The 18529-nt window shown below is 35.9% G+C and overlaps 1 protein-coding gene across 1 annotated transcript in view; it reads left to right on the top strand.

Annotated features, from left to right (window-relative positions):
- The window catches only part of LOC145686705 (uncharacterized), a gene marked incomplete at its 3' end in the record, with an annotated part of 29199 nt that extends 12716 nt beyond the window's left edge, over positions 1 to 16483 (top strand). Inside the window, 2 exon segments of the mRNA XM_081760272.1 lie at positions 9000 to 9256; positions 16331 to 16483. Coding sequence (XP_081616398.1) covers positions 9000 to 9256; positions 16331 to 16483 — 410 coding nt within the window.
- Positions 16484 to 18529: the final 2046 nt, after the last annotated feature.

Genomic DNA, 18529 nt, shown 5'->3' with positions numbered 1-18529 from the left:
AATTAGTTTAGTGTAATAGAAAATGAATATTAAGAACATCTTTCTTTTAATAAGGGAGGAATTTAGGAATCAAAATAATAAAATTAAATTGCTCAAAATTAGTATGGAAGTTCCTCGGTTCCCGAGAGGGTACGAGGTTGTACGAAGAAGTTTGAATGTGAGCTGAACTCCAGGAACGACTGGCCCAAAACTATTAAAAATTAATTAGGAAAAATTAGTGTCTCGGACTTAAATCTAGTAAAAGTTATCTTTGGAGCACCTGTATTTTTTTGAGGGATGTGGGCACTCAGGAGAATGCAGATAATAAAATTACAAGTTAAATAAGATTTAGCAGAAAAAGAAACGTGTTATGGACGCCATTTTGCGCACGAACCTGTTTCAATCAGAAAACTATTATTAAAGAAACTAAAAGTCAATGAATTTTGAGACAGTTGATCTTCAATATAAGTGTTTGTGAGAGGAATTATTTTAGTTATGTACGCTATGGGTAGTTAAGTTTAATTCGTTTCATCACATTCATTCAGGCAGACTATGAGAGGGAAGGGGGGGGGGGGTCCTCACTTGTTTTGGTTCATGTATTAGGCCTAAGAATGCAGTTTCGAAATTATAGCCAGGATGCTGTGATGCATTATTTTGCTCGATCATTTGCTTATCCCAACTTAAACAGAAATTGATTGATTATTGCAGGACAACAGTAAAATTTTTATCGTGTTGTTTCTTATTAGTAGAATAGTATTTGCAAACATCTTTTGAGACATGGATTGTTTGTCTTAGCTACTGGATTACGATGTAATAATTGGAGCATTCAAAGTAAACAGGAGGAAGCTAGGGTTTGGTGAAAATAATGATTTACAAATTCATAAAGCCCTTACTCAGAGTATAAGAATGGTATAAGCGAACATCTTATTTGTTATGTAAGGACAGGAGGCCGGCCTAATCTAGGTAATGGGATACCTATGCCTTGGTTCCTAAACACATGTTAACCTGATGATAAGCTCTAATCAGCAATGATAATATTTATTGCAGATGCTATTTAATGTATATACAAAGCCGGATTTAGGGGGATGCAAAGGTGCACGTGCATCCCCCCTTCGTTATAAATATACACTACCTAAAGTGAGAAGACAGCAGTCAAAATGGGAACACTTTCAGAAATTTTCTGTTCTTGTGTTTCCGTTTGGGCTTAAAACAAAGGGAAGTTTTGCAAAATTAATAGTTTAAGTCAATTTTCTAGAACTTGAATGAAAAGGATTCACTGAGAGCAGACACTTAGCATTTCCAGGGCGATTTCTCATTCACACCACAGATGCCTAAAGGCATTTAAAAAATTCAAATGTACTGGTAGTTATTGGTGCACCTCTCTCAGAAAATCTTTGATCCGACCCTGTATATATATATATATATATATATATATATATATATATATATATATATATATATATATATATATATATATATATATATATATATATTCACCAAATTTTATAAAATGTACTACACTACAAAATGTACTGAGTTTTCGGCAAATTTTCTGTTCTCGTGTTTCAAGAATATCGTCTACGTGGATGAATAATTAAAACAAAAAATAGCAGCAAAAGAAGAGTTACGTAACAAGGCCCCAGAGAGGGTCGAAATCATACAACAAGTGCTTATTTTTAATCTATAGATGTGTATTGTATAGCGTCTATTAGCTAAATAGGCATTATTGAGTACTAATCCTCTGAAATATTTCTCATTACTTGATCAAGAAAATTTATCTGTAAAAAATTCTGAAACCCTTCTATTACATTTTTCTTCTTGTTCTAGGAATGCGGGGCAGAAAGAACAGGGTGTTTCAGATAAAACGTCCAGTATTATAAATCAGAAACGGCTGAGAATAAAAAAGATAAAACAAAAACTGAGATAGGAAATTGTTATAGGGCACATCACATGTGCTGTTGTGGTAACCCCCAGGGTCCTCCTTGAAGAGGGCCCAGGGACCAACTTCAAATTTTCAAATGGGAACATGTATTGAATCATACCTCATTCAGTAGTCCTTGAAAAACGAAACAACTTTTGAAGGAAACAATTTTCGATTTGGGCCACCGTTTTCAAAATGGCCGTAAAAAGTGGGTCCTGTATCAGATAAAACGTCAAGTGCTTATAAATCAGAAACGGCTGAGATTAAAAAGATGAAACAAGAACTGAGATAGGCAACGAAGATAGTGGTGTTGGTGTGGTGACCTTCACGGCCCTCCGTGAAGGGGGCCCAGGAGCCAACTTCAAATTTTCAAATAGGTACGTACCTTATTAAATGGTCAACTGAAAAGAAACAACGTTTGTTGGAAACAATGTTCGATTTGGGCCACCATTTTGAAGTAGTACGATCGGGAAATGTCATAGAGTGCATTGAACACAGCGTGCTTTATTCCCACAAAAGGCCCATAACAAGATTCACCTTTGGAAGGGGGGGGGGGGAGTAGAGACTAGACCATTGTAAAGTGAAATGTACGTAGTTTACTTCATGATTTTGAAAAACCTGAACAACAAACGTTTTTTGCAGAATGTTTTTTCTGTCAGGTAGGGTTTATTGAGATCGGAACGATTCAGCGGTTTAGATTGGTAATACATAGGGAGAGCAAGATGTTTTCTAACGGAATAAGTAAACATATTTCTTTGGGTAGTAGTCCTTACTTTTGTGGTTTGTGTGTTAAAGTCAGATTGCTGCTCTCAAACTTTCTGATTTGTTTCGTTAATTAGAATAAACAAAGGACAAAAGACTAACAGATTTAATTTAGAGAAAATATTTCACGTTTGCCATAGCTAAAATTATGACTTTCTGTTAGGCATTTGTTCCCGTGTTTATACAATTGTAACGACTACACTCCCCCTGCCATCTGTAGACTTCAATAGCGCCTCACTGGCTTTACCTTATTCCTCACTAGCACCAATATCGTATCAGCTGAGCACAGTAGGAGGCGTTCACACTCTATGGTCATTAGTTTTCCTGCGGTGTAACGAACAATTCCAGTGTCAGTTGTCAAATTACTCCGATACAGGTCAAAACCCAAGAATATACTTTGTGACTGATTATACGAAAGTTACATTTTATAGAAGAGCCGTCCAAGAAAGCGGCAAGTGTAGTGTGGTGGACGCAGTGTTGTATAGCAACGCTGAAGCATTTGACATGCTTATGGTGCTTGGAGAATGCCGGCAGAAATACAGTGCATCAGCAGTTTTGTACAGAGAACGATATCCGAACCGACGTTCATTTACATGGCACGCATATCGACGTCTGGCTAAGCTGCTACGACGAACTGGCAAAATATACAATTTCCAGCGCGTGTCTAGAAGTTCTCGAGTTATGGGCAACGGAGACACCGTTATTGATGTTCTTGCAGCTATCGAGATAAATCCACACCTGTCCTGTCGCCAGATTGCACGTGAGACAGGTATCTAGTGTTGTGCGTATTTTTCATGAGTATAAGTTTCATCCTTATCATCTTTCTGTAAATCAAGAACTCAGATCGTGACTATGAACAACGACTTGTTTATTGTGAGTGGGCAAGAAACAAAGAAACGCAAGATCCTAGCTTTTTCCGGTATGTGCTGTGAACAGACGAGGCGACTTTCACAAATGAAGGACAAGTTAATCTGCACAATGCTTATTATTGGTCAGTAGAAAATCCACAAAGTATGCGTTAACAACGCTGGAGCATTAATGTTTGGGGGGACATAATAGGGCATTATGTTGGTCCTTGGTTTTTTTTAATGGAGCATTGTCTGGTGAACGTTTCAGCGGTTTCCTTGCCAATGATCTCCAACCGCTGCTAAAAGATATACCATTTGGTCTTTGCCAAAACATGTAGTTTCAGTTGGATAGTAGCCCTGCTCATCATGCACGCATCTCCAGAGAACAGATTAACAATATGTTTCCGCGGCGATGGATAGGAAGAGGCTCTCCTACACCCTTTCCTCCACGATCCCAGATCTCACCTGTATGGATTTTTATTTCTGGGAACGGATCAAGGACATTGTGTACAAGGATATGCAAACAAGTGTAGCAGATATGAAGTGCCGTATAGTGAGTGCTTTTCGCAGCATTACTAGAGCGGAATTAGAAGCTGTTCACCGAACATATCATACCAGAATTGCCGCTCATGGACAGCATTTTGAAAATTTACGAGAGAGAATTGAGCCCATATTATATTACATGTGACGAAAGTGGTTAGTGGTGACATCTTGTTTCATGTATGCCAGTAAATCTATTGTTTCTTTTCCACTAGTATGTTACTACAGTATGCTCACTTATGACACTTCAGACACACGTATATCGCACTCCTCGAATGTCCTTCCACTTTGCAGAATACACGTTGCGACTGAATAACTGGGTTTGATTGTCAGACTTTTCTTATAATATCTGTTTCAGTTTTGCACTTTTTTCGGAAGTCGTAGTAGCATATAATGTTCAAGCTCCCATATTTGAATGGTGGCTAATTCATCAATGTTAGCAGGATTGCACGTAGTAGACAATATGTGTCCTACAGTAAATCAAACCTACAAAACGTGCATGTGTTCTATGTTTACAATGAAGTGTCATATCGCATACGTTCCCATTCAAAATTATAGTGTCCACAGCGCCGGATGTTAAGCGCCCTGTGAAAACAAAGGACACTGCATTAAATTTGCCTATGACTTTTCTTAGCTATCTTTGTTTAATCATTCACCTTCAGTCATTTCTGATTTATAAGCACTAGACATTTTATTTGCCTACATAAACAAAATCTCTATGTAAACGGTGGCACAGACGGATTTTTCCTACCAAATTTGTTTGCCATGATATTCCCAATGTTATATCAAACGACAAAACGTCAAATGTCACGTTGTAAGTGTCCCAAGTTCCCATGATAGCTGGCCCTATACAGCCAAAACCATGCTATATCCATTTCATCTTTTGACATTTTCCTATCTCAGCTTTTGTTTCATCTTTTTATTCTCAGCCGTTTCTGATTTATAAGCACTTGACGTTTTATCTGATACAGGACCCACTTTTTACGGCCATTTTGAAAACAGTGGCCCAAATCGAAAATTGTTTCCTACAAAAGTTGTTTCATTTTTCAAGGACTACCGAATGAGGTATGATTCAATACATGTTTCCACTTGAAAATTTGAAGTTGGCCCCTGGGTCTCCTTCAAGGAGGGCACTGGGGGTCACTACAACAACACCATGTGCACCATGTGATGTGTCGTATGAAATTTTGCTATCTCAATTTTGTTTCATCGTTTTATTCTCAGCCTTTTCTGATTTATAAGCACTGGCCGTTTTATCTGAAACTACTTGTATGTAACCCTTGAGAGAGAGAGTATATATATATATATATATATATAAAGTAGTTAAAAGTTAGAGAAAATAAGTAATGTAAAGCACTGAATATCAGCCAGACGTTGCCATGTTTCATGTTGAAAGTTCCAATGTTGCCATATCCATTTTAGAGGATTAATTAATTAGGTTTGTCTGGAAATACTGGTGCTAAAATATATTCCTCACGCAGGAAATATTTTTAGTTCTTGATCTTATGTTAATTTTACACCATCCTTCATCCTAATCGAAAAGAGTGTGTTTGAAGTACCGTATGTTACACCTCTAATTTTGATAGATTGGGATAATGAAATAAAATCGAATGAACTCTTTCAATTTTACGTCCCATGGTTATGCCAGATAGGCTAAAGGGAAACGGTGATGATGAGAAATGGATGAAATGGTGGAATGAAGAAAGTGGGAGCAAACGGGAGAACCCCAAGAAAATCCACGTACACGGTGTTTGTCCACCACAAAGTTCACTTGGCGGGAGCTGGGATCGAACCAGGGACACCATGCACCAGAGTGAATGCTCTACCACTGAGCCACTGCAGCCCTAGATTGGGGTAATATCATCACAAAATTTTATTCATATAAGTTAAGCATATCAAATTATTTTATAAATATGTTTGGTTAGGGACTAGGTTAATGTATTCACAAAACGAAATATTAAAACGAGCTTTACTTCTTTCATTATACCACTTATAAGTGTCTGCAAAAATATGTTTCGATTATACACACATACACACAAATCACTAGTTTTACTAAACAAGATAAATCATTGGTTGGAGTTGCCAGTATTAAATTTCAAAAATAATTAAAATGTTTGACTGGAGATTTCGATGAAGTGCTCCCTAGTTCAGTTAAAATTTCGTCTAGGATTGATACAGTGGAAAATAATAATAATAATAATAATAATAATAATGTTTATTAGGCAGCAAACAGCATACATAGCCACTAGTGGGCCTGATAGCAGGCACATGATAAATGCAACCTTACATATACAACAGTCTTAGATTATATTTAACAGGAGGTAAAATACACCAGCAATACAAGCTATACATGTAATCGATACCGTAAAATAATAAAATGAAAATAAATAAATAAAAAAAAAATTGAAGAAGATTACATATGAAATGTAAATAAAAACTCATAGCTAAAATAAAAAGAAAAGTGCAATATCCAAAAATAAATAAATAAAAGCTTAAGCCTACAAGAAAGAAAAGATGATAGCAAAATAAAAGATATAGGACTAAATTACGAATTAACAACATTTAAGGAAAACCTTTCAAACGGCACCTCACTAAATTAAATAAGTAAACATTATAGATGATGATGATTATTATTATTATTATTATTATTATTATTAGTAGTAGTAGTAGTAGTAGTAGTAGTAGTAGTAGTATTAGTAATAATAATAATAATAATAATAATAATAATAATAATAATAATAATAATAATAATAATAATAATAATAATAATAATAATAATAATAATGGAAATTGCCGTGAAATGATGTTGAGTGCAAAGAGATGTACTTTTTGTTGTTGTTGATAAGTTACCTTCGTTTTCTTTGTAAGTGATTTCGTTACCACACTACCACACTTAAGCAGCATACGAAAGCAGTCTCTTATATTTTAATCACCTATTTGCTTAGACAATTTCACTGGAAGTTGAAACAACTTCAAATGTGACCAATTCCCTGCATAAAATGGAGTAAAACATAAGTATACTGATAAAAAGTATTGAAGGAAATATTCGAAATATTTAATACATTCCAATTATTTAGTTGTTACAGAAGCATTCAAGTTTGTAAGGTACAATTTAATGTTAATGTATTAGCAATTGTACTTAACAGCAATTACTATGCTCTTTTTGAGTCTCATAATATGAATATTATAATTAGTGCGATTTCTCGCGGCGAAATGTGTAGTACAGGATGATTATAATTAAAGTCTCGCTTTCAAAATGCTGTAACAAAAGAACTACTGATCAGAATGTCTTCAAATTTGAAGTGAACGTACTTGAAGAAGGGAGACACGGTATGGCATAAGAAAAGACAAGTTCCAAAGTGTATCAATACATGACGCTGTAATAACCGATAATTAAAACCGAATCATTATGTGCTTTTTTATGCGGTTTTTGGCCCAAGGACAATTAGAAACTGAATCTTTATATAGTGTTTATGCGGTTTTTGCCCTAAGGATAATTAAAAACCGATTTTTCCCATCCAATGTGGTATGACCTTGCTGTGATGGATGGGCTTTCCACTAACAGTGCCAGAACTGTTGAATGATTTGGAAGTCTTTTTTTTTTCTGTCACAAAACCGAAACAATCATGCACATTGAACAGTACAGTTTGTTTAATGTAGAACTTATGCCAAAGCCGTCATATTTCGATTCAAAATGTCATTTGTAGCCAAATCTACTTTCGTTATGCCATTTACAGCGCCATCTATTGATACACTGGAACTTGTTTTTTCTTATGCCATACCGTTTCCCTCTTCAAGTATGTTCACTTCAATTTTGAAGCCATTTTGACCAGTTGTTCTTTTGTTACAGCATTTTAAAAGTGTGACTTTAATTATAATCACCCTGTAGTATCGCCTGAGGTGAGATCGCATATAATTCAAATTCTAGATTAAACGTAGGTCCACGTGCTGTATAGCCCTGATGCTGAAAAGGAACGTTGAACTCCAAACTAACATCAAGATCATAAATAAAATTATCTTAAAAGAATGTTTTGGTAGCTCTTTGTTTCAAATTGTATCCAGGAAAACCATAATATGATAATTTTATTTGTTTCCTCAAATGTTGGGGCTTCTTTATCGATTCATTGAACTACGTACTGTGTCATCATTAGCAACTTTTTATAAAACTCTAATTACGCCCAAGATCGAATACTGGTCTCCCATATGGGACATGGCAGCACCTACACATCTCTCTCTATACTTGATTCTGTTCTCAACTTCTTTATTTCTATAGTACATTTTCGTGTTCCCGCACTTCGAATATTACCTAAGGAGTAATTCTTGCGATATTGTAATATCCAGACTCCGGAAGTACGCAGAAATAACTCTGCCGTGGAATTTCTTCATAAAATAGTTAATGGAAACTTAAGATCGGAAACATCATTTCAGGAACTATCCTTACTTGTCCCTCCCCGCATAACCTGAAATACCCATCTATTTCATCCTGCTTGCCCTAGATTGGCAATTTACGTAAGTGTCTTTTACAGAATACCGAACTGTTATAATCACGTTACAACTGATGTTATTTAACGACTGATTTGTTTTGGGCTGCCCGGTGTTTGAAAGAGCAATTAAACGAGTTTTGGCGAAATAATGTTAGTTTTGCACTTGTTTTTCCTGTTTGTTAACATTTCCCTGTATAAAGTGGCAAAGTTATGTTGTGTCTGGGAATTTGTTAAATAAATAAATATATCTCTATCTCTTTCCCGTTTTTAGAGTTTCTCATCCCGAAATTTGGGGATAATAAATCCATTGGTGATTACATGAACTAGGTATCATTGGTCTACTTTCTAGCATGCTGACGAGAAATAATATTTGATGTTCGATATATATATATATATATATATATATATATATATATATATATAAATGTTTCTGCCAGAAGTAATTGTATTTATTACTTTTCCTAGTTTCAGCATGGTGGAAAGAAAAAAGATACAAAATCAAGGAAGCGGAAGCAGAAGGCACAGTCGGATGAAATAGAATCGAGACCGTGGAAGAAAGAAGATGCAGAGAAAGCCTTGGAAGCCCAAAATGAATACATGAATAAAATGAGTAACCATAGCCTAATTATTAGATTCCCAGATCCTGAACTTTCTAGGGATATTGTCAAGGATTTTCATCCGAAAATTAAAAACGTACACTTTCAAGTTCCGAGTGATCAAAGGTGATTTAACAAATAATAAAGAATGTTTATGTAAGATTTGTTAAATAGCAGTGATTGGGTATATGAAACAATGTGATTGAAAAGTGCAAAGAGAAAATGAAACAGCAGTTGACTGGTGCCTATGTCTTGAAATGCATTTGGATTCAGTACAAGTAGAATTGTATAGATATGGTTATATGATGGAAATTTGTTGTCTTAGAAAAGGCATGAACTAGGGAAAAATCCATCGTATTAAGTGCATGATTGGTTTCGAAGCTGTTAAGTTTGTCGGTAATAACTTGTGTAGTGCTCAGCAATCCAGTTATATTCCTCTCCTTTTTAGTAATATGTTGTTTACTGATGTAACGGCAACGATACGAGGCTGCTTGCAAAAATGAATTTCAAGCTCTCTGAAAAAAATTAAAAACTTCCAAGAACTAAATGAGTTACAATTAGTTATGCCATAACAGGAAACAAAAATAGGAATTATTCAATTATGTAGGAGATAAAATATTAATAGTTCTATATTAATGTTATGATCATTATCATCATAGGTATTCTGCCATTATTGGCAGGTCTCTTGCTACAATTAAGAAGCTTCCATACTCTACGGTCTTCAACTAACCTCTTCGTCTTTACGTACGATTTTTCTGTTTAATGTCTTCTATCAACTGTAGCCCCTTTCGCTCTTCCCTCTCTTTCCTGCTACCATTTCCTCTCGCACGTCTCTCATAATACAGTTCCTTCTCAGGCAAGTTTCCGACCAGTTTCTCTTCTTCTTTTCAATTATGTCTATATTCTGTTCTCCGCTACTATTCGTAACACTTCTTCATGCATTTTCCGTTCGACCCAGCTAATTCTCTCCATTCTTCCCCACACCCGCATTTGAAAAACTTCCCATTATTATCCTTGCTTTCATTCACGTACACACTTCATGTCATCACTTGTAATACTACCCAGGTATAAAAAACTAGTCATCTTAGTTATATGTTTTATCTTCTCTCCTACTTCTATGTTTGACACCGACTACTTCGTTCCAATTACCATGGTTTTTGTCTGTCTAACGTTTATTTTCATTCCATATTCACAGCGCTTCCGCAAGTTTTCTATCATCTTATTAAAGACTCTGCAACAAGCGCTATATTATTTGCAAACCGCATACATCTAATCATTCTACCTCAGGGATGCAAATAACCGTCGCCCCGGACGAGTGTGTCATCGGTGCGGGCGAGTTATGAAACAGTAAAGAGTATAAAAGTCACGATTGGGATGTGGACTAGTAGCTTTTTTCTTGAGCTAGTAAAATTCTGTTGCTTATTTGCATCCCTGTTCTACCTTCCTACCGAAATAACGTCTTCAATTAACGTAGAGGACAGAAATTCAGTTTTCGGATACCATTATTTTTATCTGATGATCTACTGTAATAAACACAAAATAAAGACTGTTATTCTTTCAAGATGACATCATTTAATAAATAAAGAATTCTGTATTAATATTCGGAGTGATTTCTCGTTTTTTCAATCAATGAAAATTGCTGTGAATGGGGAAATTGCTGGATTTCATGGTCAAACTCTGAATATATAGATTTCTTTGTTGTACGTGGTAGAAGCATATTTTCTGATTGAAAGATATTGGAACCACGATTCTACTTATAAGATTTCCGGCTTTCATCATTGTTTATTTAGTGCGTATTGAGTCTTCCTCGTTTCAGTGTTATAGAGTAACGATTTTTTTTTAAATAGGTATTTTGATTAGAACTAAATTGAGGCACCAATTAAGCATAAAACAGGGTGTCTATCGGTCACGAAAGTCACGAATGTCACGAAATCAGAAAACGGTCATGAAAGTCACGAAAAAGTCACGAAATTTAGCTTTTGGGTCACGATTTTTTTAATTGTACAAATGTAAGTACAGATTGGAAAATTTTGTTCTATAGGACTTCAAAATTCATCACCAAAAATGTCTCTGGTCGGCTTTAAACGCTACCAAATCGCAAGCAAAGTACGTTTCTATCGCATGGATGAAAATTCGGCCTAATTCGCACCCAAATTCGCTCTTGAAAATGTTAGAAAATTTTATAATTGGTAAAGAAAAGGTCACGAAAAAGTCACGAAATTTCATTTTGGAATTTTAGTAGACACCCTGTATGCGGAATTTTAGTAGACACCCTGTCTGGATCCAATTAGCTAAGGATAGAAGTCAGTGGAGAGCTTTTGTGAACGCGGCATTGAACCTCCGGGTTCCATAGGCCATAGAGTTAGTTAGTTAGTTAGTTAGTAGACACCCTGTAAAAGCAATATGTAAGCTTCTGTATATGGTAAGAATGTTGTTAGAATCCCGGTGTCATTATTTAACTGTCACAGATTTTTTCCTAAAGTAGATTAAACATTACTTACACGGTTAAAAATAAGCACTAACTGTGTATTCAGAAACAATATTTCTTAAAGTTATGTGATTTCGAAGCTGTCTGTGGACTTTCTAAGTAATTCTTCTCTTGCTATTGTTTCTGTTTTTAATCATTTATGCATTCTTGCAACATCGAAACACAGAATCTGCTTAAAGCTCAATAAACTTTGTAGTCGTGCTTGGAGATTTTCAAAATTTATTAGGCGTACAGCAGATTCTGAAAACCATTGACGAGAGGTGAATCCTAAATTCTATATCTTGATAGGGTTGGAAAGAGTGTCATATATCTTGAAGTCTCTTACAGCTTTGTGCATCGTTTACAGGATTTATATCCCAGTTTTTCATAATAAGTGTACTTTCTGGATTTTCATGGTGGAATCTCCTGATTTCAAGGCTTGTATGTATGGCAACGCTAGGAAAAAAGAAAACAGTATTAATTTTATTCATATATTGAGGCAGTGAGCATTCACAAACTAAAATACGGAATTATTTGATATTTTGACAATTCTTCTGCTTTACCTGTAATGAATACTTATGACTATCCTAAAAAACGCCGTAATACATGATCTGACCTTTCTTATTTAAAAAAAAAAAAAAAAAAAAAAAAAGTGGGGTCTTCAAGGCACGACGGCCCCACCTACATTATAGGCCCTAACATTATGACGCTGGTGTTCTGTAATGCATATACAGGGTGTTACAAAAATGTGTCAAAATATTTTGGGATCAGATTCCTCACAAGACAAAAAGTCCTCCTTCATACTGTCGAATTCCGCGTCGTGTAAGAGTGACAGGGGTGCCAATTTGGAATCGAAAATCGAATCGTGACACTTGCAGCGGAACTGAAAGATGTGCACATACTTTGGGAGGTGATTTGTAACATCAGAAGAAAACAAAAAGTCCTCTTGCATGGTGCATTGATGTGCACATCTTTCTATTCCATTCCAATTGTCACGATTGGCGTTTCGATTCCAAGTTGGTACTCCTGTCACTCTTACACGACGTGGAATTCAACAATATGCAAGAGGACTTTTTGTCTTATTTTGATGTGAGAAATCTGTTTCCAAAATATTGTGACAGATTTTTTTTTTAACTCTGGAGAGAGAATTTAATTTTGTTACGCCATAATGGGATTATTCCCAAATATGTCCCGTATTTTAAACAATTATAACACTGCTCACGTCACGTTAAGAAAAAATATTTATTTTAGTGCCGCACGGCTATGCGTTTTAAGCTAAAGGAGATGGACTATAAATTAAAGGGAATTATTGTGGGAGAATCAGTAGAGAGAAGATGTGCGAGAAAACGAAACTTGAGAAAAACACGGACAAATGTTGTGCACCCAAAGTCATATGGCCTGAGAACAAACCATGAAACCTTCGCGTCAGAGGTTAGAGGGTATCACTGAGCGATCGTTGAGTTGAGTTGATTTTGAATTTAACGTCCCTTTCAGCAGCGGGGCTATATGAGACGGGATCTACTGATTAATGTGGTATCAGAACCATATGAGCTCCCGCTGGGAATCGAACCCGGGTCTCCCACGCCACTGAGCGATCGTATCTCTCAGTTTACCATTGAACTTGTACTTTATCTAATATATGAAGTGATATTGAAACGTGTCTTTCTATGCTCTAGCTTGTAATTATTTATCACATTACTGCTGCCGAATACTATACTGTGACTGAAAAGTTCCTTTAAGTTCTGAGTACCTATTCTGAAATAGTTGATGATATAAATTCTGAGTATATCTATAATGACATTCTAATTCTCATTTGAATACCTTCTATCAAATAAAATTAACGAAGAGATAAGTGAAACACTTACTCTGCATAAAGTGAATGTGTCACTTATCTGTTTAATAATTAGATTTAAAATGTGTCAATTACTTCTGTAAGTAAATGTTCATCAAATAATAATTTACTTATGTATCAAAACAGAAAAAATCTACTTGAAGACGAAGAGGTTAGCGGAAGATCGTGTAACATGAAAGCTTCTCAGTTACGGCAAGTGACCTGCCAATAATGGCAGATTACCTGTGGTGATAATGATATGTCTATTTTGATGTGAAAAGATTCAGACGTATTCTTTTCGTCACAAACAGTTTTATACAAATTTGAAATTTTATACAAATTGATCAATTTTATACAAAAAATATGAAGTAGATGAATTTTCTCTGGAATAATAATTATTCTTAGCTTTTAGTTTCTAATTACATTTAGTGATGCCTATGTAAGTGCTGTTGTAATCACAAGTGACTTCATAGACTTCACATTGAATGCCTTTTTGAACAAGTTAATATCTGTGTCCAATATGGGATATATTGAAAGGGAGCCTGAAACTTTTGTTTTAGTTTACATTTATGAAATAAAAAAAGAAAAAAAAATCTTCATTCTGTCTGGTAATTTCGGAATAGAAGAATCAAATTTTTGTTCTAATACTGGATTGTTTGGATTCTGTTTTATTTGAAGCTGCTGACTGTTTTATTATTTCTCTAGCGTTTGCTCTGTTTTAATTTTTAATTATTTTATTAAGGTTTGTTGCAACCTGCATTTATCTTAAAAATAAAAACCATGCTTCCAAATGCTCTGCTGAAGACAGCGAAACACTAGTTATCAAAATTTTCAGCACCAAGTTCAATATTAAACATCTAAGGTAAACGGTGTTGCATGTTTAACATAGTGTAATCATTTCATATTACATTGTGTTAATTCATTTCTATATTGTTTAAGTAACATTTTATGTATCTTTGGTATTTTTATGGCTCCTGGATAACAGAAAATAAGCTCAGTATATGTAATATGTTTTGAAGGGTCGTAGTATTTTCAAACATGCAGAGACTTCGTAAGAAGAATACTTAGAATTCATAACAAATTTTCGCCCACATAAAGCATCCAGTGATAGCAATGATAGTGTTGACCGTAGATGTTTCAATGATAGTGTCATCTTCATCAGTGTCTTTTTTTTTTTTTTTTTTTTAATCAATGCTGCTTGAAGAATTTCACTGTGTAAATAAATTAATACTCAATTGTCCTTAAAATCTGCATGTGGTTCTTTCTTATTGAAATAAAATCTTCATGTATTAATTTAGGATTTAGATTTCTGGGCTTTCGGCATGTATGGCCCTTTAACTCGTCACGTATGAGGGATGACGTCCTTCGGCGATTACACTATCTGAAGGAAGAAAGGAAGGAAGCGGCCTGGGACCTATAAGTTAGGTACCACCCCAGCATTTGACTGGTGTGGATGAGGAAGACTCAGGAAACCCTCATTCAGGATGGCTGGCGTGAAAAATCTTTTTACACTTTTTCGACCAAGTGCCCCCACCGGGAATCGAACCCTTGACCGCTCCCACCGAAGGCAAGATCGTTAGTGACTACGCTACGCGGGACCACGCAATGTGTTAATGTATCATAGGAATAGGTATCCTTCGTACTACATTTGCGTTCCTTCCTCTCTATGTAGGTTAAAACTCGTTGAAAAAACAACCAAATTGTCTTCGTCCAACTAGTATACGCTTATCACAGTATTCCGTCAAGAATTTTTCTTCTTTTCTAGTCAATATCTTACTTCTCCAATGCATAAAAACCGTGTAGTCTGTTAGTTTTAACACAGAGCACTCGATATATCATTTTGCACTTATTTGGGATAGTATTCTTTGGAAGAATAGTTTACATGGGAATAAAGAAACGAAAAGCTGCTATTTTCCTCAATTATTTTGACATTGTCCTTTTTTCTAATATATATTAAATAGACTATATACATATATTATGAAAAAAAAAACTAAAAGTTACTGTACCTACCAACATTAAATATCTCTAAGTTGTTAAGTGTAAGCGCTTTTCTATTTGGAGATATGATTCTAAGGCTTCTTTCCATATCCACAAACCAATGAAGCAAACTTCGTATTCACTCGCAATGGCAGCTACGTAGATATTGCAAAATCGACAACATAGGATTCTTCTTAATGCTAACGGGAAGGTTTTCTTGGGCAAAACCCATTTAACTGTGGACTCACGGAAGTAGATAGCCCTCTGTTCTTTTTCGAAGCGTTGTTGCTCCAAGTTTTTAATAGTAGTCGTCGTCACATATTTGTCATATAGAAACCAGTTCTGTCTGCAAATCAAATTTTCTTTCGCTTAAGAAGCTGTTGCGCCTTGAAAATGATACTGCGTTATTTAGATTCATAGAAATAACTTGATTTTGACGAAATTCTTGCACAAGAAACAGCACACTCAATTCGATGACGGGAAAATTTGGAATAGAAGTTTTAAAAATTAGCAGTACAACAAAAGGAAAGGGGAGAAAACGGGATTGAAGGCAGATTAAGGGAATCTACTAATCATATACAGACACCATATTATACTTATTTTCTGTGATGAATACATCTAGTGTCAAGATCACCATTGTTACCAGTGGTACCAGTTGAGTAAATGAGTAGCTATTATTAAATACGCATGCTATTAATGCGCCAAGTGAACTTTGTGGTGGGCAAACACCGTGTGCGTGGATTTTCTCGGGGTTCTCCCGTTTCCTCCCACTTTTTTCATTCCACCATTTCATTCATTTCTCATAATCGCCGTCTCTTTTAGCCTAACCGCATAACCGTGGGACGTAAAACTCAAAGATTTCATTTCATTTTTTCCTATTAATTCAATAAGTAATTTACAATCATATTTATTTTCACTGTTCCAGGTTCTGTATTGTGCAGTTAAATCATGAAGTGGATGCCGAAAAAGTGATTAAGGAACTACGAAATACTAAGTTTGGAGTAGGAAAACTAACTGTTGAAAAGAAACCTGTAACGAGGGATGATAATGTGACTCCTGAGACGATAGACCCGTACATGTAAGTATTTGCTTTTGTACATGATTGCTTTTGTCTGATTTTCACTATATCTTGTGAAGGTAGGCAATCTTTGTAGATGTGCATGAAAGAAATACTGTTTTTTTTTTTTTTTTTTTTCATATCTGAACTTGTTTTACTATTATGAGCGAATCACATTAGCCAAATGTAGGAATTATATATATAATTAATAAGAGTAGTTTACCTAACCATTTCATATACTCCAATGTATGAACAGATATGAGATTTGCTTTCTCTGTACGTGATCAGTCATGGATTCGAACCGCAGGTGGAGATGTGTGGTTGGATTTAGTGTTATAGCCTGTCGGTTGATGTCTTATGCCTTGGCTGGTGGCACGATTACATTTAACAGAAAAGTTTCGATGGCTATTAAAAATTAAGTCCCGATTGGCTTGAACTTAAATAAATAAGACTTTTTTTTTTCTCCAAAATTCAGAAGTCCTGTACGAGCACGAGACTATATAAAACATGGATCTTCTGCTTATAGCATTCGCAGTAACCAATTGACAGCTGAAACACTGTTACTTTTCCGTGTTGACCTCAAATACATTACTTAGCTTCAGCCAAATGTAGACATTTCTTGCTTCCACTCTAAGTCTAGTCATAGTATAACAGGTTTATGTATTCAGTCAAATATTTTGGGCCATCCATCAGCTTTCAGACAATAGTTTCGAAACACTGATCAGCAACCTAGATATACATCGTACTGAAAATATAAATTTTGTGTGTGAATATATTGTGCAGAAATCGTTCAAGGACTCTGGGCTAGATCTTAATCTTGGGTTTCTAGAGAACTTATCAGAATTTCGTGCGTAGAATAGGCCAGACGTTGGTGGTACAAAATGAGAGATCTCTTCAATTTTCAAACAGAGTAGAAGTGCGTAGTTAGTTCGTACAACTGTATCCAAGATTGCCAGTACGTTAACTGTATGGACAGCAATAGTGTTAGATGTAATGGCATACAGACGCCTTGACAATACATCATAAAACAATAATTAAAAAATAAAATATAATCTTTAATGACTTGGTAGAATGAAACTGAAGTAGGAAACTGGAGAATCACGAGAAAACTCCTGGGCGCAATGTTGTCCATCACAAATCACATGGCCGCGGTGGTTCAGTGGTAGAGCGTTCACCTCTAGTGCTAGGGGTCCCCGGTTCGATCCCTGCCCCCGCCAAGTGAACTTTGTGGTGGACAAACACCGTATGCGTGGGTTTCCTCGGGGTTGTTCCGTTTCCTCCAACTTTCTTCATTCCACCTTTTTTCTCCTTTAGCCTAACCGGTATAAACGTGGGACGTAAAACAAAAAAAATATATATATTCACATGCCGTGAGATCAAACCATGGGGCTTTGCATGGAGGTGAAACAGAAATAGTAGAATGCCGATTGTTAGATAGAGTTGTTACAAAAAATCGTAGAGCTAATGCGGTTCAATTAACAGCAGAACTCAAACAGCGTCTGGAACGACCTCTTTCTACAATCACAGTCCCATGAAAATTTCGTAGCCTTCAAGGTCTGCAGTTAGATCGATATCTTGAAACCTGTGATCACCACTGAGGAAAAGATGGTATCAGGAACATAAAAACTTAGATTATAAAAGAGCGATATGGTCATCTTTTTCCTTATTTCCAAGAACGAGCCAGGTTTATGTATGGCAGACGCCTGAAGAGGTGTATGCTTTGGACTGGCTACTTTCTACCGTTATACATGTTGGCGGCTATGTGCTTGTGTGGGGGGTCGCGGTGGCTCAGTGGTAGAGCGTTCACTTCTGGTGCTTGGGGTCCCGGGTTCGATCCCAGCCCCCGCCAAGTGAACTTTGTGGTGGACAAACACTGTGTGCGTGGGTTTTCTCGGGGTTCTCCCGTTCCTCTCCCACTTTCTTCATTCCACCATTTCATTCATTACTCATCATCACCGTCAGCTTTAGCCTAACCGGCATAACCGTGGGACGTAAAACTCAAAGATTTCATTTCATTTCATGTGCTTGTGGGCCGCAATTTAATGCAGGGTTCGTACTGACCTGTCA

Source organism: Thermobia domestica, chromosome 5 (genome assembly GCF_964235325.1).
Source record: "Thermobia domestica chromosome 5, izTheDome1.hap1.1, whole genome shotgun sequence".
NCBI lineage: Eukaryota > Metazoa > Arthropoda > Insecta > Zygentoma > Lepismatidae > Thermobia > Thermobia domestica.
This window is presented reverse-complemented; position numbering and strand designations above follow the sequence as displayed.